This window comes from Schistocerca nitens, chromosome 2, assembly GCF_023898315.1.
Source record: "Schistocerca nitens isolate TAMUIC-IGC-003100 chromosome 2, iqSchNite1.1, whole genome shotgun sequence".
Classification (NCBI taxonomy): domain Eukaryota; kingdom Metazoa; phylum Arthropoda; class Insecta; order Orthoptera; family Acrididae; genus Schistocerca; species Schistocerca nitens.
The window spans coordinates 349,622,041-349,646,343 of NC_064615.1; the positions used below are offsets into that span (position 1 = coordinate 349,622,041).

Consider the following 24,303-nt stretch of genomic DNA (forward strand, 5'->3'; position numbering starts at 1 on the left):
AGGAACGTGGTGAGGTAGGAAAGCTGACAGTTGGTTGGCTTGGTGAAAGGCGGTGTTTTTATCCCGTATTCTACAGTTTCCGGGTAATTGTGCGGGGCTTGGAGTTTACTTTCCACAGAACTGAAGGATAAAGGATTAAGTTTATTTGATAATGAGGTGGTTCGTGTTGGACGTGATAGTGGAATGATAACGTAATGTCGTAGGGTCTCATGTTCTTCTTTTAATCAGTGCATCGTACAGCAGCCAATGCACTGGTCAAAAGTAGCTTAAAAGTAAATACTCAGACTTACATAATTTTCCTCAAGCGCATCAGTAGGTGTTATATATGTATACTTCTACGGCGAAAATTTATCGTTCCGACAACACAACTTTCATTTTTTACTTTTTAGATCACAGTTGTATTCCATTCGACATAATGTAGGCCGTAAATTCTGCAAAATAGTCATCTATAGCCGTCGCTACTTCATTGGATTTTTTCCAGCCATATATTTTTTCTATATTTTTAACTTTTTTTTACCGAAGAATCCTTTGCGGGAAACTGCATTGGTCTGCCGAAAAATATTTTCTTTTGCATCCTGTCGATGAGCTGAAAACGATCTTTCGTGTGTTCCGATGCGCTTCTTTCTGTTAGCCACCTGGCACACCTTTGACGTTCGCCCAGTACTATATCGTTCACTTTCTCGGTGTTTTCATCTTTGTTTGCAGTTTTGGAACGTTCTCTCCATGGTTTATCTTCAAGAGAGGCGATATCGGCCACTGATTTCTTTACTATTAAACATACAGGAGCATACTCCTTACAAAGCTGCTCCTATTTTTCATCAGTTTCTAGTGATGACAAATTATCCGAAACAAACAATCTTATTGCGCTACGGCATCCCAGTTTATCCATTTGAACGAAACTCAACGCGACCCACTCGGTCCAGTCTTTGGGTGTGACACTTTGGCAGGAGCTCGTGCAGGTGTGAAGCAGAGTTACTACATTCCGCACGAAACAAGACTTCTTACATTTATTCTAACTCATTCACATCCTGTGCACATTTCCGGAACTGACATCAGTGTTTCTGTACGAACTGCACTGTGATTTCATTTTAGTTTTATTTACTGTAACAAAATTTTAAGATGATATTTGCATATTAAGAAACGATTCACAAGTTGGGATTATCGTTCCGCATCAGCTGTAGAATATTTGGGAACAAATGAAAATCTGTGCTAGACTAGGACTTGAACCCTGGTTTCACTTCCAGCAGCGGTCCAAACTTCCATTTGTCATGATGTTTACATTACTGTATAATATACGGAAAATATAAGAATGTGATTTCATCGAATTATTGACATGCGAGAAACTTTGTCGTTATTCAGTTTAGACGAACACATTATACGCACAAAATCTTGAGAATAAATCTGATTTTCGTCTGCTCCAAATTAGAACTCTGTCAGAGATATCGATGGCGCGATGCTTGAGTTACATGAGTCAAATTATGCTTCAATACCATGCTCCGGTCGTCTTTTGGGATTCATTACGAGAAACAAATTGCTAGGATCGATCGACGTAGGAAAAGCGTTAAATGTTGTAAAATGGAGCAAGATGTTCCAAACTGTCGTAAGATATAGGGTTCAAATGGCTCTGAGCACTATGGGACTCAACTGCTGAGGTCATTAGTCCCCTAGAACTTAGAACTAGTTAAACGTAACTAACCTAAGGACATCACACACATCCATGCCCGAGGCAGGATTCGAACCTGCGACCGTAGCGGTCTCGCGGTTCCGGACTGCGCGCCTAGAACCGCTAGACCACCGCGGCCGGCTAAAATATAGGGAAGACGGGTGGTATGCAGTATGTATGAGAATCGAGAGGGAACAGTAAGATTGGAAGACAAAGACCGAAATGCTTGGGTTAAAAAGGTGTAAGACAGGAATGAAGTCTTGCACCCCTACTGTTCAGTCTGTTCATTGAAGAAGGAGTGCCGGAAATAAAAGAAAGGTTCTGTAGTGGGATTATAATTTAGGGTGAAACGATATCAGTGATAAGATTAGCTGACCACATTGCTATCCTGACTGGAGATGATGAACTTCAGGATCTGTTGAATAGTATGAACAATCTAATGAGTACAGAATGTGAATTGAGAGCAAACAGAAGAAAAGCGAAAGTAGTGAGAAGTAGCAGGAACGAGATAGCGAGGAACTTGTCATCAGAATCGAGACTACGGAGTGAATTAATTCTGGTACGAAACAAGGAAGACATAGAAAGTAAATCAGTACAGGGAAGGAGGCCGTTCCTGGTCAAGAGAAATTTACCAGCACCAAACATCGGGCTTCTTTAGGAGAAGAAATATCTGAGCACCGCATTGTACGGCAGTTCATCATGAACTGTGGGGAAAGAGAAAAAGAAGAGAATTGAAGTATTTACAGTGTGATGGTACAGAAGGATGATGAAGATCAGGTGGACTGACACGCAAAAAGTTCTCCACAGAATCGGCGAGGAAAGGAACATATGCAGAACACTGACATGAGGAAGGAACGAAGTGATTGGAAATGCGTTAAGACTAGAGGCAGCTGTAGAGGGTAAAACTTGTTGGAGAAGACAGAGATTGGAAATACCTGAGAACTGTTCAAATGTGTGTGAAATCTTATGGGACTTAACTGCTAAGGTCATCAGTCCCTAAGCTTACACACTACGTAACCTAAATTATCCTAAGGACAAACATACACACCCATGCCCGAGGGAGGACTCGAACCTCCGCCGCGATCAACCGCACAGTCCATGACTGCAGCGCCTTAGCTAACAACTAATTGATGACATAAGGTGGAAGCGTTTCTCCGAGATAAGAGTTTGCAAACCGTTTGCTGCAAGATAGTAATTGGCCACCAACCGGATCAAAGCAGTCAGAAGACTGAGAAAAACAAAAATGTTTATAAATAAACTACACCTACGTTTTCTGGTCAGCCTGCTCATTTGTAACATTAGAATATAAAACTTGCGTGTGTGAATAGAAGTGGTAAAATGTCATCTTAAATAAGCCTACTTGTACTGCGAGGATAGAGATACATGAAATTCTGAGTGTTGCAGCAGTTAGACTGTATATATATATATATATATATATATATATATATATATTTCTTTTGCGTAAGACGAAGCTCCTGATATAGCTTCGCTTGGTCTCAGCTGCTGATGATAGCCTTCCTGGTAAAATTTAAAGCAGCTGCTGTCCGTTTGATAACTTTTTTAACGGGGAAACCAAGGTATGTAACGTGAACGCCATGTTCTGAACTGATCTCGTACGGCAATCCCCTGACCAAGAGAGAGCAACGCCGAACATTTCCACTCATAACATCTGACGAACAATCTTCTGGCAATATCCAGTATGACACAACAGACAATAGTAACAACAAATATAGTAATAACTTCCCCAACTCTAGGACATTAAGACTAACAAAAGATCCTACAGGACAGCCAGCTGCATAAAACTGAATAATAGTGCAATCGAGAAGGGTTGTAGGGAGTTCGGCAACAGTAGGTTGTTGTTGTGGCCACAGAACTCACGAGAATGGCTGAATGCGGGCCGGTCCTCTCGCGTGAACATCTTCCTACCACTTCCTTCGCAGCCGTTAGTTCTAAACTAATTATCGACGAATTATAATTTTGAAAAGCGGTGCAAATGTAATATTATTCCACAGATAAAGTAGCCGCCGGCCGCGGTGGTCTCGCGGTTCTAGGCGCGCAGTCCGGAACCGTGAGACTGCTACGGTCGCAGGTTCGAATCCTGCCTCGGGCATGGATGTGTGTGATGTCCTTAGGTTAGTTAGGTTTAAGTAGTTCTAAGTTCTAGGGGACTAATGACCACAGCAGTTGAGTCCCATAGTGCTCAGAGCCATTTGAACCATAAAGTAGCCATTTGTCTGCTGGTATTACGCGGTGCGTGCCTACGAAACAAAAACCGAATTTGTTCAAGTCGGGAATGTGACGTGGCGCTCGCACTGTGGATGGTCCGAGAGTTGGCGTTACACCCTTTGCCGTCATGCGGAGCTGCAGCGCCCCTGCGTCGTTTCCTCTCGACGCACGCACTGGTCGCTCGAGGCTAATGAGCGCCGCATTCACTGGAGCCCCCTCGCGCCGCGGGCAGTGCGTGAGCTGAACTCGTCTACTGCACAACCGAGACTCGTTTGTGTGTGAAGATGCGCGTCTGGTACCGGCCAGCAAACTTACCTATGCGCTGTTATACACCCACCTCGAGCACCAGTTCGGGCACCGGCGAGGGAACCGGTGCCGTAGTTGCGGTCGTCAGTCCGTAGACTGGTCTGATGCAGGTCTCCACGCTAGCGTGGCCTGGATAAGCCTTTCCTTCTTTGCAAAGCTACGGCAACCAACATTCATTTGAACCTGTAGCTCTCTTCAGGCCCTATTATTTATTTATTTTTCGTGTCCAGGTGTTAGATAACACAAAATAAAAACTAAATTCTGCCAGGCCCTGTTGGCTCTCTATTAGATGGAGCTTGAGCTCCAGATTCCGCTGTCTTGATGGTCTTATCACTTGCTATATACAGGTTGTTACAAAAAGGTACGGCCAAACTTTCAGGAAACATTCCTCACAGACAAAGAAATAAAATATGTTATGTGGACATGTGTCCGGAAACGCTTACTTTCCATGTTAGAGCTCATTTTATTACTTCTCTTCAAATCACATTAATCATGGAATGGAAACACACAGCAACAGAACATACCAGCGTGACTTCAAACACTTTGTTACAGGAAATGTTCAAAATGTCCTCCGTTTGCGAGGATACATGCATCCACCCTCCGTCGCATGGAATCCCTGTTGCGCTGATGTAGCCCTGGAGAATGGCGTACTGAATCACAGCCGTCCACAATACGAGCACGAAGAGTCTCTACATTTGGTACCGGGGTTGTGTAGACAAGAGCTTTCAAATGCCCCCATAAATGAAAGTCAAGAGGGTTGGGGTCAGCAGAGCGTGGAGGCCATGGAATTGGTCCGCCTCTAGCAATCCATCGGTCACCGAATCTGTTGTTGAGAAGCGTACGAACACTTCGACTGAAATGTGCAGGAGCTCCATCGTGCATGAACCACATGTTGTGTCGTACTTCTAAAGGCACATGTTCTAGCAGCACAGGTAGAGTATCCCGTATGAAATCATGATAACGTGCTCCATTGAGCGTAGGTGGAAGAACATGGGGCCCAATCAGGACATCACCAACAATGCCTGCCCAAACGTTCACAGAAAATCTGTGTTGATGACGTGATTGCACAATTGCGTGCAGATTCTCGTCAGCCCACACATGTTGATGGTGAAAATTTACAATTTGATCACGTTGGAATGAAGCCTCATCCGTAAAGAGAACATTTGCACTGAAATGAGGATTGGTACATTGTTGGATGAACCATTCTCAGATGTCTACCAATCAGCTGCTGAACAATTGGTTCTCCCGTAGCACTCTCCATACAGTGACGTGGTCAACGTTACCTTGTACAGCAGCAACTTCTCTGACGCTGACATTAGGGTTACCGTCAACTGCACGAAGCATTGCCTCGTCCATTGCAGGTGTCCTCGTCGTTCTAGGTCTTCCCCAGTCGCGAGTCATAGTCTGGAATGTTCCGTGCTCCCTAAGACGCCGATCAATTGCTTCGAACGTCTTCCTGTCGGGACACCTTCGTTCTGGATATCTGTCTCGATATAAACGTACCGCGCCACGGCTATTGCCCCGTGCTAATCCGTACATCAAATGGGCATCTGCCAACTCCGCATTTGTAAACATTGCACTGACTGCAAAACCACGTTCGTGATGAACACTAACCCGTTGATGCTACGTACTGATGTGCTTGATGCTAGTACTGTAGAGCAATGAGTCGCATGTCAACTCAAGCACCGAAGTCAACATTACCTTCCTTCAATTGGACCAACTGGCGGTGAATCGAGGAAGTACTGTCGTACTGACGAAACTAAAATGAGCTCTAACATGGAAAGCGTTTCCGGACACATCTTTTCTTTATTTGTGTGTGAGGAATGTTTCCTGAAAGTTTTGCCGTATCTTTTTGTAACACCCTGTATTGATCTTCTGTGGTGTAAGGATGGGGGCAGGTTTCTGTAGACCAAGCGTTTTTGTGGGTCTTGCAGGTCACCACACTCACGGGACTCATCCTCAGGACTTCCGCCTTGCATCGTGACACTCCTGTCCTCAATCTGTTTAGTGCATTCCACGTCACATACAGCAGATGAAATCTCGGAACAGATTCCTCTTTAATGTTCTCCCCAACTCTTTCGGTTAATGAATTTCGCCATAGCTCTTTCCGGCGAGTTCCAGGTGCTGATGGAACTGCTGATGATGTGCGCATGAAGCTGCTCCTTGACTTCAGACTAGGGTTTTGTGGTACATATCAAACAGGTGGTGTCTGGGATCGATATCCTGCTTCTTTTTCTCCATTTTTGCGACAGTTCCTCTCCGGATGTCAAGTGACGCTATACCAGTAATTTGATAGATTTTGGCGACGAACTCTTGTCATAGGCTGTCAATCACAGTGTGTCCAGTCACATTCAACGCAGTTTCTACCTGTTTTTCATATGTGGAGTTTCGCCGAACTGGTGCTGCGTATTCTGCTGAAGAGAAGCGTAGTGCCAGGATGGACGTGTGGAGCACGTTTGGCTGCGAGCCATACGTGGTACTAGTAAGTTTACGGATGGTGGTGTTGTGGGCAGATACTTTTGGATTTGTTTATTGGTCTCCCTCTACAGTTTTTACCTCCCAGTATTTTACACATAGCTGTCGTCGATTATAGTTGTCGTTCTCTCTCCATTCTGTAATTGGCATCTTCCGCAAGTGACCCATTTTGTAGCTATATTCTTTCGTCTGTTCGTGGGCCGTCCGCCCTTAGCTATTGCAGTCCTTTCTTTGTAGAACAGGAAATTTATTTTCACTCACGTTATAGTACCTGAATCTCACGATTACTGTATGATACAAATAAAAGAATCAAAGACATTCAGATCTTACAGAAAAATAGTGGAATCAAATGTGCAAACGGAAGTATTTGTAAAAACAAACAGTCTGTTGTGATTGTATTACCATATCTAGTCGCACCGTGTCATGTTCGATATCCTTTCCCAACTGTATCCAGTGCTGATGCTACAGTATATTGCTGGAAAGGTAACTTGTACACGACGGTTGTGACTGAACATTTAGGCATTGAAATCTGTATGATGTGCAGACTGCTAAGACGTTATTTCTGCTGACGATATTCCATTTAGTGCAAATGTTGGACAAAAATATTCAAACACCAAAAACACAACACATTACCATGCCTAAAACGGTGTAGGAAAACTTCTGGCATTCAAAACAACTTCTAGTCGTATAGGAATGGTTAAATACAGGCTATCTACGATTTTCAAGGCAATATAACATTATTCTTCCTGGAAAACAGTGTCAAATTCACGTAATGATGATAACGATCACGCACTCTTCTATCGAAGGGCTCAGTAACACTGATATCTGGTGACTGTGGTGGTTAGGAGAGGTGCGACAATTCATCCTCGTGCTCACGAAACCATTCTCGGACAATGCGAGCTGTGTGAACAGGGACTATGTCGTCTTGGAACACACAATCATCATTGAACCTTGCCGAATAACAATGGGAGCCCATGGAATCCCAAGTTAAGGCAGCGTAAATCCTGTCGGAACCCTGGTCATGTTTCTCTCTTGAGACTTAAACTCTGCCAGCAATTAGGAAGAGTGTGAAACAAGATTCATCCGACCACATGACTTTCTTCCAATGCTCCATAGTCCCTGTCTTACTGCTTCGGGATCACGTTTTCCTGTTGCGGGCGCTTGCGTCACTGATAAATGCTTTTGCAAATCTAGCTCGCCCCGCAGTTTACTGCTTATGGAGCACCCTTCGTGTTGTTTTGGTGTTGACAAAGTTCGTGACTGCGACATTCAGTTCTGTAGTGACTTTTGCACCTGTCGTCCTGTTATTTTTCAACGCAATCCTCTTCAGTGACTTTGTGTCACGCGCACCCAACACACGCTTTCGTCCGAGTTGAGCCTTAGCGAATGTTTCTCTGCTCTCCCTGTGCGCGGTACAAATCTTCCAAAGAGTGCTTCTTGAAACACCAAACACACTGGCTCCCTTGGTTACAGAAGCTCCAACCATACGAGTACCAACAGTGTGCCCGTCGCTTAGCTCCGACATCATTCATTAACAACTACATAGAACATTTTTCTGACCACGGCTGGCACTCGCAACGTACTGAGGACATTGCGTGGATGCCGTTCTTGGTCAAATACAACAGCGCAGCCAGCAGGCATAGTTAGCATCTGAATTTATGTTCAAGCATGCCTTTCTCGCGGTGTTTTCATATTTTTGCCCAACCCAGTAGCTTTGGAATAAACTGTGATTGTGGAGTTTTGTAAGACGTTCTCAGTAGGAGACATGTGACTATTTGTTTTTTGCTTTCGTTACACACTTTCAGACTGTGAATGCAATAATTATTTAATAAAGCTACTACCAGTTTCCCCGGCGAAATGTTTATTATGTGGCAAGTGAAACACACGTTATTCGTGCTTCGCGTGATTTGAAGTAACGGTCCTTACATTAATTACTTGTTGTAAGGCATGTTGTGCGTGGACCTTTGGAACGACTGAGATTCGGTACCTGCTAGTACCCAGGTTGTACCTGCTAGGAAGTATCGCCACAGGGTACACTCTAGTTACTGAGTGAAAGTTTCTGGATAAGCAAGTGTTATTAGCATCGTCAAAAACAAGTCGGCTGCTTTGTTTATGGAGATTCTAACTTCAGCCTGGCGCTTGTTCCAGAATATTCTAGACTTCTGTTCATCTAGCCGCGATATATCAGGTATTGCCAGTGTATTCTCGTAGATGGAAATAGATTCGGGTATTCTACACCTCAGCTACAGAACAAACAATAAGTTCTTTTCGTCCTAGTACCATTGAGGATTCTCCCTGTTTGACTGTCGACTTTCATTTTCGTTTTCAACATCCTTCGTCAGTCGTAAAGAGGCACGTATAAATATAGGCACGCGGGAGACTTGGTATGGCATACAGTACGATACATTGTCACTCGTGTGCTGTCACTAGGAACATCCGCATTATTGCTCATATCATAATATGAACTCTGATATCATTATCGCTTTTGTGTGTGTCACATTAGTCAGCGCTTACAGCTAAACATATCTACGTGAGTGCATTAGCTCACCTTTTAACGAACACAAATCACTGATTTTTTAAAAGGATCTTTTCGTTACTACAAAACTCTGATGGAAGCTGCATATTCTCTTGATGTACGATGCTGCCTTACGAAGAATTATTGCATTGTAATATTTAAATGTGCTTTGAGTGACATAATCATCATTCACGTATGAGTAATGGATACTACGTAACTGCACGAGCAATAAAATTAGGAGTTTCGGTGAATCGAAACCACTCAATTGTTATATTTTATTTACACTGATATTCGGCCGTACTTATTTCACGCGAGCCGTAAATAACATAACATGGCGAGATTGAAAAGGAAATAGACTATGTTATTTAGCGCACATATTGAAAGGACAGATAGATAGATAGATAGATAGATAGATAGAGAGAGAGAGAGAGAGAGAGAGAGAGAGAGAGAGAATGGGAATGGGGAAGGAACAGAGGCTTTTTTTATAAATGATGAAATTGCGCCGATCACCTCGACAGTTTGTTAGCAGTCACGTCTTTTTCATATGTGTAGCTGCTGCTGCTGCTGCTGCTGATGATGATGATGATGTGTTTTGGGCACACGGTAGCAAGTTCTTCAGCACAAGAATGTATTTTGCCAGGTGTAAAAATTCCAATTTAAAAGGATAAAGCAGTGGAGAGAGTTAAAGTAGCGTAGCAGGTATGGCAGGCTGAATACTTGAATAAGAAAGGACCACTTACTGTGCAACACTAAAATCTCCATCCCAAAAGCAAGAATCCAGACATTACATAAAAGTTTCACAACAGTCGTACTTCCATCATGCTTCCTCATTTATTTGTTGGATGTATTCCGATCTCTGACTTGCCTTAGACCTTTTACCCACTACAGCTGCCTTCTTCCTTTATCGCGTCATTAGACCTTCCCCTTGTAGAGGAATTTAGTGTACTTCTTCCACCTATCCGCTGCCTCCTCTGCGCTTAACTGTACAATTCACATCGCACATTTTAATGTTGACGCCCCAGCTTTTATTTTCACCGAAGATAGTTTTGACATTTATATATACTGAGTCAGTGCAGTACTCTTCTTATGTGTGACTTATATTTCTGTATTCCTGTATTTCCTGAACATTTTCGTACGTCCTTCTTTCGTCGACCGATTAATGTATTTCTTCTGCCGCCCAATGTATCTTCGCACTTACCTTCCTTGTACCTATCTTTGTCTGTCCAACTTCTGTGTTGCCGTATTTAGTGATATCCATTACGCTTCAAAAGAACTCCATACTGTGGTATTTATTATCGCAGTATTTGTAGTCCTAGAGAACTCATCTCCTCATTCCTTAATACTTCAGCATCCCACGTCTTTGCACGTTGATGGTTCCAAACGAGTCTCTTAAACCTCAATCTCCTCTTCATTACTTAATTATGATCCTAGTCTATTTCTGTTAGTCATTACGCCTTACAATACAGTATCTGATTTCGGAATCTGTCTGACCTGCCGGCCGGGGTGGCCAAGCGGTTCTAGGCGCTACAGTCTGGAACCGCGCGACCGCTGCTGTCGCGGGTTCGAATCCTGCCTCGGGCAAGGATGTGTGTGATGTCCTTAGGTTAGTTAGGTTTAAGTAGTTCTAAGTTCTAGGGGACTGATGACCTCAGAAGTTAAGTCCCATAGTGCTCAGAGCCACTTGTCTGACCATGATGTAATCCAGCTGGAATTTTCCCGTGTCGGAAGCCTTTTGCGAATATACCTTGTCCTCATGTGGCTTCTGAGCACTGTATTGGCAGTTGCTAGCTGAAATTTCATATAGTATCTCTGCCTTCTAATCTTTTGCTTGTAACATCAGCCTTTGTACCTGAAGTATTGTTGTTGGTGTTGGTTTGCTGTCAGTTCTGATGAATTGTTCACAGTAATTTTCTCTCCGGTCTGGTTTCCATTTCATAACGAATCCTACTCTCGTTATACCGCTTTTTGCTGCTGTTCATATTACTCTGTAGTCGTCTGACCAGAAATTCTTATTTTCTTTGTATTTCACTTCACCGACCCGCGTTATATCTAAGACATATTTTCCTTTGCAGGTGTTTCTGGTCTGTTCGGATTTATGACAGCCCACGTTCCGACTCGTAATGTGTTACATTTTTGTTGGTTATTCAATCTTTTTCTCGTACTTACCTTGCCCTTGTCAGCTCCCTACAGAAGATCAGAATGATGGACTAATCGGGAATCCTTTGCCAATGCAGATATCATCACGACACTTTCTCAATTATAGGCCATAAATTCTGTGGATACACATCATGTGTCTTTGATGTAGTGGTTTCAATAGCATTCTGCTGCCTCATGCCGTTGATCATTGCTGATTGTTCCGTCGTTTAGTGCAGTTTCCCCTGGAATTACAGTATGTACGCTCCTCAGCCATCTTTGACAATGTCGGTGAGTGAGTGGGCCGATAGTTTTATTCAGAATTTAATCAGTGGCTAGTTCGAACACAAGACCCAGTTTTGATAATTGGTCAGACGCGCTGCCTTTAAACCAGTGTTAGGTATACGTAGTGTGAAAGATTAATCTTTTTATTACTGAATATGAATTCATTTTTTTCAGTTGTTGTACACTACTGTGTAAATAGACAGCATGCTCACCGCTAGGGCCGTTGATAAGACATAGATACATCGATATATATTCCGAAAGGTGTCGATATATAAAGCCGATATTTGCTTCCCCGGTTAATCGATATCGAATTGGCAATATCGAACGCCAGTATTTTTTCATTGTTATATCTTTTTCGCAGTTTCCGATGACTATATGAAATTGTTCTTTTGAAATTGTAATAGAATATAATTTTGCTTTCACTGTGTGAAGGAGACTTAGTACTTTTTGAGCTTTCATCACGTCCAGTCTTTCCCTTTGATTGTGTGAAGCAAGTATAGGTGGCACAAAGTAGTAGTTCGATTGCAATGGAGGATGGCGGTGTGAAAGAATAACAAGATTTCCGACGTGAAGAAATAACACACCAGTTGCGTAAGAAAACAATTTTAACGCAAGTATTGTGCCTTTTCTTCACATTGTCATTCTTCAAAAATGGTTCAAATGGCTCTGAGTACTATGGGACTCAACTGCTGAGGTCATTAGTCCCCTAGAACTTAGAACTACTTAAACCTAACTAACCTAAGGACATCACAAACATCCATGCCCGAGGCAGGATTCGAACCTGCGACCGTAGCGGTCTTGCGGTTCCAGACTGCAGCGCCTTTAACCGCACGGCCACTTCGGCCGGCCTGTCATTCTTCAAAAACAGTTGCTGAAAGTGATGAACAAAAATCCAAATGAAGAGAAACTACAACGCTTAACTTCACCATGCAATTTTGACACTATAACTGCTAGGTCGCAACCGTTTGGGGAAAAAAAAAAAAAAATAACAGGGAAGTCGAAGTGTTCCAGGAAAATCCGATGTGTGACGAAACCGAACGATGGACCCATCGGACACCTTTTATTGTGCTACTTACATGCAGTTACCATTGTTAGCAAAGTGGTTATCACTAAGCGTGAACATGCATTGTTTTCCTTTCAGCTCTTTGCTCTAAGGGGGATAAGCAGGCTGCTAGGGTGTTGATGTACAGAATATCAAATAATAAATCAATACTTAAATAACATTTATAAAACAGGCAGTATATTTACAATATGAGACGATATTTTTGTATACCAGTGCCTCGATAATTTTTCCGCCGGTATATCGATATATCGGTCCTTTCTTTTGATAAATCGAGGCCCGGTAATGATATTTTTGTAAATATCAATGTTTTGGATTAGAAATTTTTATATCATTTCTAATATGAAAATTGAAAGTAATTATGTTCAAATATATTGTTCCTTGAAGTGCATTTCATTTTCTTCATGTTGTAGGCAGTCTTGACGTATGTAACGTTCCCGAGTGATGCAGAAAGATTCTGGGTTCATCTCATGTGGAATACTTAAGTATATGTTTGTCAACACATATATTCCATATTTTCCAAATAATTACAGAAACATGTGAATAATGAATAAAACCAACTTTTTTCACGTCTCTCTTCCTGCCAGCTTCTGATTGAGTAAGAAAACGATGATAATACACACGGGGGGGGGGGGGGGGGGCAATTACAAATGATGAGTTACTTCTGAATCATTTTTAGAAGTTTATAATAAACAAAATTACAAATGGATAACCAAATTTTGAAAAATATCCAACATTTGAGAAACAATTAGCTTTTTGAAAACATAATGAAATTAATATTTTTGTGTTAGATTCATGTTTGAGCACTTATTCTGTGTATAAGTGTAAAAAAACTATATTATTTATGTTATTAAAACTATGCGACGTGCGACACTACAATTTGAACTAAACTGTATCGTATAGCAAATTTATGAAGCATATCGGGTTGTTCAGTACGTAGTGAATGTAGCCCACTGGCCAGTTGAGTTACACTCGTAAAGGAAATTCACACATGACACTAGTGCGACAAAGTCTATAGTATTTTTCCATCGTTGCTATCGTATTGTGTAGACATGGCAGTAGTCATAGAAGCAATTAAAATACGCCTGCTAGAATCGTAATAGGACGGTGCAGATCATGCGAAAGTGCAGGAGAAATAATTGGGAAAATTAATTTGAAATACTTGTTAAGAAGACATCATTTTTTGCGAAACCTTGTTGGGTAAATTTAGAGAATCTGTACTGGATGAGATCTATCCTTCCGTTCCGTTACCACAACGATGAGATCTATCCTCCCATTCCGTTGCGACAATTGGACAAGTATAATGGGAATGGGATAAGAGATATTCAGGTTAGTTTTCACCTCGCTCTGTACGCTAAAGGAATAGGGCAAATAGTCTATAATATTGTACGAAGTACTCTCTGCTATCCAGTGTACGTGGACTGTAGAGTGTGTATTTAGATGTAGAAGAAAGCGACCATACAATTTTTTTACGAGCCTTTAAAAGATTCACATGGATTAATTTAAAGATGGCTCGTGAAATCTGGGTTAATGTCTTCGAATTGATCCAAATTTAAGTATACTCCCGAATATCTTTCGTGTCGTAAGCGCAGCTTCATATCCCTCGTTCAGGAGGATAGGAAGTCTTCGGTTTTTGAATATGCCATGGCTACTTGTTATACCCATGTTGATTCATTAGAACTTGATTACAATCTTTAATAAGCTCAATATCGACGATTTGTTGAATTCTATATCGTTATTTCCACTGTTTATATGGATTATTAAAGCGGATTTGTCTGTTTTCATATATTCTTATGTTCTGTCGATATTTCTTCTCATTTTCCGGGACATCTGAGAACTTAAGCATAGCCCAGGAGTTCCCAAACTTTTCCTCTGACAGAACACTTGAGGGACTTCGATTGAACACGTTGTTTATTTTGAAGATTAGTATTTTTTAAAAAAAAAATAAGAAAAACTTGGTTTACTCAGCGATTACTTCAATTTTAAATCATAACTAATAACACAGGAATCATAACATTTTAAAAAAAGAAATTAGTATCATCAAGAGATAGGAAAAAAAACCATCATGTTATTAACAGTTTTTCACTGAGCTCTTACCCCTTTCCCGCGGAACATCAGTGTTGCATAGTCCTTCCTTATTCAGTCATCTGTTGTGAATCGTCGTCAAAAATCCGTAGTTTAAGATTTATCCTTCAGTATTGACTGACAACCGATATTCCACAGTTATAAGCTGCTGGTGGTGTGGTTGTCTTCTATCCGCAGCAAATATCTTTAGAATACTGTTTATGTACACGGCTAGTAAAAAACGCTGTACGCAAATGAAAAGGCAATATGTCCCATCAGAAAAAAATTGAATTAGACGTCATCCTTTGTTGTCTGTCCTAGACTGCTGAAACACAAAATAAAATAAAAATAAATTACAGTTAAACTCAAAAAAACGTGCAAAACTCAGAATCTGTTGCTCCACTTGTATACAGTAAAATGCTATTTGTGGACTGTTTGCGTAAAAAATAAATAAAAAAATTAAAAAGAAACACCGGCGGAAGAGTGGCTTCTGTATGCAAGTTCTGCGCATTAAAGAATAGTAATATTCTGATTATCGTCGAGGCGGAATCCAAGCTTTTCAGACAAAGCAGCGGTAATGAGTTTTTCTCTCAAGATTTTAGAAAAGCCTGGCTAATAATAAGCTGCAGTAACGTTGGAGGACGCTAATAACATTCTAAGTTTGGCAAAATTAAATACGTTTTGTTCTGCTGTAAACCGTTAATTTGTTTGCCGCAGCCATGAAATTGGCGGGAAAATAGCAGTATGGTAAACGTCTTGTTATTACACGTCGAAGAGCTCTATTCCTTTAATGACCCAAATATTAGACGAGGAATGGCGACAGACATGAGGACGCCTTATATGCAGTATTACGACGTCATTTGCTTTGCTGACCTCGTAACTTCCAGCAGCATTTTAGTCTTGAATATTTGGGCTTTATATCTTAAGTCCGATGTCCAGAGTCTAGGGAGCTCCATCTTAAAATTATAATAGTGGGAGCATTATGGTACCAGAGTGATGAATTTCACGAAATTGAATATTGATCCATCCAGAAAACAGGCCATCTGTAATGAAATGACTCTCTTTCTTTTATTTAGTGTATATACAATTGTATAGATAAACTGGTCTAGATAACTTTCTTATAGAATGGATATTCTCTTCATGCTGCTAAACCAGTAAACATGGTGTACCTGAAAGAGTAGTCTCAACTTTTAGATAGCCAAATTACTTTATGACAGTGTTCGATTTGGTTCTATGATAAGTCATCGTCCTTCCCTTTTTTCAGGTGGGAAAGCAGTCATAACAGAGCAGAACACACCGAATTTCGTAGTGGGCCAGAATGTGGTGTAACCAAAATTTCATAGTATGAGGATTTGATAAAGTGTGAATATGAAAAGTGGAACTTTCTTATATTGCATACTGTAAAAGGTGTTACGATGGATGTGTTGGTAGATGTATTAAAAAATGAACCTTGTACAGGATAAGCATATATATTTTCAACTGAAAATGAGTACATATCAGCTCAACTGTCCAAATATCTATAATAATAATAATAATAATAATAATAATAATAATAATAATAACATTGCTGTTCTCTGATACATAATATATGAACACTTAAGATTATGTGCTGCAACTTGGTCCCTCCTTATTGTGTTTTTCTGAGGTTCCCACTTTTTTAAGAAGGGATTGTTTTTTTTTTTCCTTGTGTCATAACAAAATTGTGAAAATTATAGTTACAGCTAGTTTTCATTTTCATCACCCTTCCCATTGTCTGCATCGAAAGTCAACTTTTTTCAGATGACCAGTATTTTGAGGTAACACTGAACACATTTTCACAGTCTGCGTTGGTTCCTGGAATAGCAAAAGTGAACTCCACAAACCTCTTGAATTCTTCATTTAGCTTACACTCAGCCTTCATGAAGCATTGTAGGGTAATTTCCCATCTTTTCTGAAGACTCAAATTATTGGTTCTTGGGGATTCCCAAGTGTTCTTTTGTTACTCGCTTCATGGAACAGTACATATCAGAAATAGTGTTTTCAACATCATGGCACTCAGTTACATTTTTGTACAGTTCAAAGCATGTATGTGTGTTACAACAGAATTTAAAAGCAACTTCCTTAGTTCCAACATACCTTTAGTAAAATGTTTAGACCAATTTTGGGGTATAGGATACACTCTTTGTAGAATGCCCTGAAAGTTTTCTGAAACTGAGTTCTACAGACAACACCATTCTTCACTAATGTGTTCTACAGTGCTGTGACTGTAAGTAGAATAAATATTTTCATTTGCCTACTTTCTAATGCCTGAACTAAATTGTTATATTCTGTTGCAACTTCAGTTACAGTAATGTAGTCCCTCTTTATTCGTGTAAGAAAACTACTGAACAGTTTAAGTTGTGCATGAATAAACAGAAACCACAGTTCAATGCCTTCCTCAAAGAACTTTTTTGAAGTTATTGGTAAGTCCATATTACGTAAAATGTATCTCTTTAATAATACAGACAATTTTAGGATAGATAGATAGATAGATACGAGGGCCGTTCAGAAAGTAACCTCCGGTTGATTTTAAAAAATACACCAAGTTAAATAAAAATATTTTAATATATACATCTTACAACTACATCTTTGCACTATTTTTCTACATAGTCTCCATAGCGGTTGAGGCACTTATCGTATCTCTTCACAAGCTTTGAAATTCCTTCTGCATAAAAATCACCCGCTTGTGCCTCGAGCCAGCCTGTGACCGCATCTTTGAGCTCTTTGTCGTCATCAAACCGCTGTGACCCGAGCCATTTCTTCAAATGCATGAAGAGGTGATAATCACTTGCCGCCAGGTCTGGGCTCTAAGGTGGATGGTTGATAACGTCCCACTTGAAGGACTCAAGAAGGGCCGTTGTTCTACGAGCAGAGTGAGGACGGGCGTTATCGTGCAAAAAAAGATACCGGAAGTCAGCATACCACGGCGTTTATTCTGTATAGCCCGTCGTAACTTTTTTATTGTTTCACAGTACACGTCTTGATTAATGGTCGTACCACGTTCCATGAATTCAACCAACAACACCCCTTTGGCATCCCAAAACACCGTTGCCATCAGTTTTCTGGCAGAAAAATCTTGCGAGGCTTTTCTTGGTTTGGTAGGCGAATTTGAATGTGCCCACATCTTTGATTGTTCTTTTGTCTCAGGGTTCACGTACTTAATCCAGGTTTCGTCACCGGTCACGATTCTGTTTAACAATGGTTCTCCTTCGTCCTCATAACGTGACAGAAAGTCTAATGCAGAGGCCATTCTTTGAGTTCTGTGGTGGTCGGTAAGAATTTTGGGCACCCATCGTGCACAGAACTTACGGTAACCCAATCTTGCTGTCACTATCTCGTACAAGAGAGTCTTAGAAATCTGTGGAAAACCAGTAGACAACTCCGACATTGAGAAACGTCGATTTTCACGAACTTTTGCATCGACTGTCTGAACGAGTTCGTCAGTCACCAATGATGGTCTACCACTCCTCTCTTCATCATGAACGTTTTCTCGTCCACTTTTAAATAAACGTACCCATTCACGGACAACTCCTTCACTCATAACTCTTGGTCCGTACACGGCACAAAGCTCACGATGAATAGCTGCTGCAGAATATCCTTTGGCTGTAAAAAACCTTATGACAGCACGCACTTCACATTTGGCGGGGTTTTCTATTGCAGCACACATTTCAAACTGCCACAAAAACTAAACTAGCGCAGGTACGACGTTCACTCGACCACGGCTTGATGCCGACTGACCTGTTGAGTGCGTGAACGCACAGATGGCGTCGCTACTCCCCCCACAACCCGCACTGTGACCAATCGGAGGTTACTTTCTGAACCGCCCTCGTAGATAGATAGATAGATAGATAGATAGATAGATTTTTTTATTTGGTCCAGTTAGATTGGTACATTATGTACTGTGTGTGTACCTGTAGTGTAGAACAGGTCAATTTAACCTAATATTTTAAAATATTTAGCCAACATATTAAAATACAAAACAGCATACATGTTATTTACATCAACATACTACAATCTTTTCAGTTGATTACAGTGCATTCATAAAAGTAGTAACAGTATTCCTCATTCTTTGCGTATACTTCTCTACTACACAATTATTTTTCCATTAAGTAATCTTTTAGAAGTTTCTGGAATGTCCTTTCACTCCTACTGTCCTGTAGACTCTTCAGGAGATGCTTTACGACTTGTACACCTGAGTATCGAGGACATTTTTCCACAGCTCACAGTCTGTGCTATAGATTTCTCAGCTGGCCTTCATTTCTTGTGTCATATAAATGAACATTTGCATTATTTTTCTTGCAATGTATTGACTTCAATAAATTCCGCCATGGGATAGAGAGAGAGAGAGAGAGAGAGAGAGAGAGAGAGAGAGAGAGAGAGTCTTCCCATGTTGCAGCACTTGCTGACACTGAATTCTAGTAGTCACATAATTCTTTCAGCTTATTTACACATGCTATATAAATGTCAATCATACATCTTGTAACTGATGTTGTTGGTGTAAACGGGTATTGCCTTCACCTTGCAGATTCCAGTGGATCATGAATAACACATGCTACTGTCAGCATATTGTTCTTAAATGTCTTTTCCAGTATATTGTGTACTCGTTACCTCGACCTGTATTTGTAAGAGCGCTAAAACTGAAAGGTGAGGTATCTGTGACATAAGCAAAAATTCTTTCTTCCAGCATATAACATATTAGAACAGATTGAACACATTGCACAACAATATTGGCAGTATCATTTGGAAGAATGCCTAGTCACAGAAGCCTCATGTTTACATGAGTATTTGTGTTACCAGTCAGGCTGGAAAATTTGCTGAGTCTAATCAAAACAGGAAGCATATTCTTGTCATTCCTATTTAATGCACCACATGCTACTCCAATGAAATTTGCTGATTTAAACTTGTCTCTTAATATTTATTCAAACCAGTTATACAGAACATTCATAACATTAGTTTCTGATTTAGTCCTTGCAACAAAAATTCGTTGATAACATGACTTTTTGAGAAGAGTGCTTGTACAGTCCACAATTTGAAACTGTTGATTATGGGCAACATTAGAATATGACCATAAGAGGTCTAGTTACTTTGTTCTACTTTTAGATTATGCAGTGGTGTCTTTAAATGCTGCTCAATACGATGCTTCCCTTTGTTCTGAATTGATAAAACTACATTGCAGGTGGCACATTTAGTCTTGTAGTCATAATCCGTAATTTGCTTTATTCCAGGGTAGTCACTATCAAAAATTAATTTCCAACATGCCATTTCAGTTTTTGCACTGAGTAGTCATTCACTAGTAGATAATACACAGCCCGCAAGTGGTGGTGGTGGTGGTGGTGGTGGTGGTGGTGGTGGTGGTGGTGGTGGTTGGGGAGGGGTGTGGCAAGGATTTAATAAAGATAATCATACAAGTCACAAATGCAAAGTAATTTAACAAAGACCCACACAGACCAGCACATGTACTGTCAACTCAGTATGCCACAGTGTCACACAATATGCTAAATCAGTTCCCATCAATATAAACACGGCATATAGGATCAAAAGAATGAAGCAGTAATATTCAGTGGCAAGTGAGCATCAAGTTGGCTGTACATAAACTTAATAATTGGCATCAATGCCAGCTGGTTGTGTTTTCTGTCAAAAACAAATGAAATTATTGCTGCCAACTTTGAATCCAAAGTATGATAAATGATGTGAGAATGGGAAATGCAAAAAAGTTCACCACATGTAAATGAAGGAAAAGTGAAGAGTATATAGAGGATAAGATAAAAATGAGTACTCATACTCTTTTTTTTTTTTTTAGAGCATGTATGTTCATCATTCCCTTGGAAGATCAATTCTCTCTATCCTTAATAGGTCTTTCTATTGACACCATTGTGACACAGCAGATAAAACATAGCAACTTATGAGGTTGTGGCACCATTGGATAAGTAATGTCAACTCATTCGAGTCAATCTACCATAAGATGGCATCACAAAACCACCAAAAACCCCTGTAAAGAGAGTTTACTAATCAACATCCAGTTTAGGTCAAATGAACATCTCCAAGTCACAAATATTATTACATCAGGTTATAGGAAGGCTCCTTGGTACCAAGTACATACTTATCATCATTTACAGCATGTGTCACTTAAAATTTTTTTTCTTAGTTGCTAGATGTACTATTTAGTGGCGGTGTGTATAAGTGACAGATGCTGCAATGGATACAGTGGATGATAATTATGTGCTTGACACCTGGGAACTTCCCTTTAATATTGTGTAACTGTATACATGACACGAAGATAGTTGCAAGACTGAAACTGGTTGTCAACAAATAAATTCACAATACAGCAACTGTTGGTGGTTTTTGGATGCCAGTCTTTTAATATGTTGTAGCTGTGGAGTGCTGTTTACAGAAAATTCTGTAATATTTCCTGATTAATGTAGTTTTAATTCCTCTGTTACTTTGTAGTACATTTTTGTTGATACTAATGCTGGTGTTGCTTTTTGTTTACCTCGGTACCTGGTAATGGACCTTTTACCTCTTTTTCCAGGGAGTATATATCGACGAGGTGCTCGGAGATGGAGGAAGTTGTACCGGGTCAATGGACACATCTTCCAGGCGAAGCGGTTTAATCGAGTAAGTTAAAGAGTTTTTTTTTGTGATTATAGAATATTTTGAAGATTATGCCACTCTTTTTTTCTTGTAATGTGCTCTCAGGACAGGTGCACAAGAGAGCTGTATGAGTTATAAATCTGAAGTGCATATGACCATTGTGCATTATAGTGAGAAGTCTCTTATGCTTCACACTCAGAATCCAAAATGAGTGATGTGTTGCAATGATTAAATCACTGAATTTCCATTTACTAGGACTAAGACTGAAATCCTTATCTGGTCATACAGACTTAGATTTTCATTGATTTCTGTCATTTCTCAAAAGGACATTGCTAATTTTCTTACCCTCCTTGCCCAGTCTGAGCTTGTACTCCATCTCCAGAGACGTTGTTGACAGCAGCATGTTAAATCATAATCTTGTTGCCGTCCTTTTCAGAATCCAAATTTTTTCACGTCATGTACGGACATGGAGTCAATACTTCATTGGTGTACCTTGTTACAAAATGATTTCAGTGGAAATGCACTTGTTATAACAGAAATATGGTGCAGCATATTATGAGTCTTGTTGTACTAGAATTGTAGACCAGCAGATTTCCTCGCAGAAATTACGCTTTTTGTGACTACTGTGCTATATTGTAACAAGATTGGATCATTGTTTACTGATATAATTGAATGTGTATCACACTCTACTAGACTTGGAATATTACTATGCCTTTTTTATTTTGTACCTTTACTCAAACTTCAAGTTGTTTCTCATTTGTAGTTCACTTACTGGAATCCATGAAATTTTATCTGTAGTTGCAACTCTATTTTGCTGATAATGCAATTTGCAATAAAATTGAATGGTTTCATGTAATACAGCCTGCCATTCTTTAGAAGTGAAGGTGCTATAAACAAAATTTGCATCAGACACCAAAATATTTTGTCATTCTTCTGAATATCTTCAATGGATGCAGATACTTCTGCTGTCCACCACAAAGTCTCTCTGGTAGCAGTATAACTGTCACAATTGTTCTATTTAATACATTCTTAGGCAATGGAGGGAATGCCATTACAGGATGCAAAGAGATTTCCAAGTGATTCTTCACAATCATAATTGTCTCTGTAGATAATGACTGACACTTCAGAAAAAATATCTGTCAAGCCATGGCAAGTCGCAGTTAGTTTTGCTGACTGAGCTGTGTTTTAATTTTCTTTTCATGGCAGAACTGTTGGTGAATTAATTATCACTGTTCTACTAACTGTACATCACACTGATATGTGTTGACCATAGAGCAATACAGTTATGTCAGATTCCTTCCCTTGTGGTTAAGTTGTGGAAGGCTGTACTTCAGCATGAGTTACATGTGCAAGATTTGGCTGTTTCTGTTTAGAGTGAATGTATCAAATTGCTCCAGAAACCACACAGCTAAAGCACAAAACTATGTAATCTCACATGCTGAACCAGAAGAGTAATAAGACTGAACCTGGAGCATTGTCCATCAACACTGCTTTAAGTTTTCTGTTGGTTCTGAAAGTTGCTCAAGGCATTGATTCTTCTTATAAACTTTGTGTACACTATACAACAAAATTTTATGCTAGGATAATAATTTCAGGAGTTTAGTTACCAAGGACTGTTTATTTTATTCACATAAATTTCCTCCAAAACTCCACTGAAATGATGTCCACTGGTATTGTATTCCACACATGCTGTATTTCACTGTGAAGTTATGCAAGACAGATTCTTCAATTAATCATCTTGAGTGAACCTGAATCTATGAGGCATTACTTCCAACTGACATGCTACTGCATAAACTTACATTATTGTGAACAGTTGTCAGCCCTTTAAAGATTGTATTTAGTTTTTTATTCTGCGGTAATATTGTCCAGCACTGGAAGTTCATCCAATAACTAAAGATTTATACTCTCACACTCTCACATTTTCCCACTCACAGTTGTGTACATTCCAGGGATGTTTTAGAACATAATAACCAGATATACTGTAAGAAACACAATTCATTAAAAAAATACATTCTATCTTATTTGCTTAAGAGAGCACAAGGGAAGGAGCATACGAGCTAGGGACATGATGCTTGAGAGAAAGAGGGTGGAGAGATTGGGGTGGATGAGAGAGAGAGAGAGAGAGAGAGAGAGAGAGAGAGAGAGAGAGAGATAATGTAAATTTAATCTGATTCTTTAAATAAATAGTACTTATAACAATATAGGAAATTGAGGATAAATGAAAAAGAGAAACTCTATAAGTGGGACTAACTCCCACTTCCTTTCATTTTCAGCCTGTTAAAAACTCTATAATGGAGAAGATACAGACCTCTGTAAGTGGGAATAGTATTTCTCATCAGTGCAACCCCATTAACTTCCATCCTCATAAGTGTAATTGACTAGAAGGAGCTAGAAGGAAACAACTAATTTAACTGCACAATAATTTTATCCAGAATTTGAAATAAATGTATATTTATATGCCTGTTGCCTTACATTTTTGAATCTAGTTAAATTATAAATGTATGGATTGATGGAATTTTCAATGATTGGTACACATTTGGGAATGTTACACATTGTAAATGATTTCTGATACCATTATTTGACAAGTAGTGTCACTGTATGGTAGAATGCTGGGTTGACAAGTGGATGATTTGTTTTTGATTCCTGGTTGATGCAAATCCTTAAAGAATGGTTCATGTTCAACGAGCACTTCTGTAAAGTGCAAAATACATGAAGATGGGAAAAAATAGATAGCACTTGAGACTGATAATTGCTGGATCGCTGGTTTGAGCCTTTTTGGCTATCATATTTCTGTTTTTCGTTTCTGTTCGAATACCTAAATCGTTTAAATATGAAATTCATCAAATATATTCTGAATAACATCTACCTAATCCTCATTTTTATGAAAAATGCCATTTTTCTTATTACATATTGTGCAAAAACAACCAGTTCTCATGTACAGATATAAATTCTTTATTACTGATTTTG

General features: G+C 39.8%; 1 protein-coding gene across 5 annotated transcripts in view; it reads left to right on the plus strand.

Annotated features, from left to right (window-relative positions):
- The window catches only part of LOC126236165 (atypical protein kinase C), a 782,990-nt gene that overhangs the window by 545,868 nt on the left and 212,819 nt on the right, over window positions 1-24,303 (plus strand). For all 5 annotated transcript variants that reach the window (XM_049945254.1, XM_049945253.1, XM_049945255.1 and 2 more), the window contains one exon: window positions 21,275-21,360. In XM_049945254.1, the coding sequence (XP_049801211.1) occupies window positions 21,275-21,360 (86 nt within the window). The remainder of the gene's footprint in view (window positions 1-21,274; window positions 21,361-24,303) is intronic.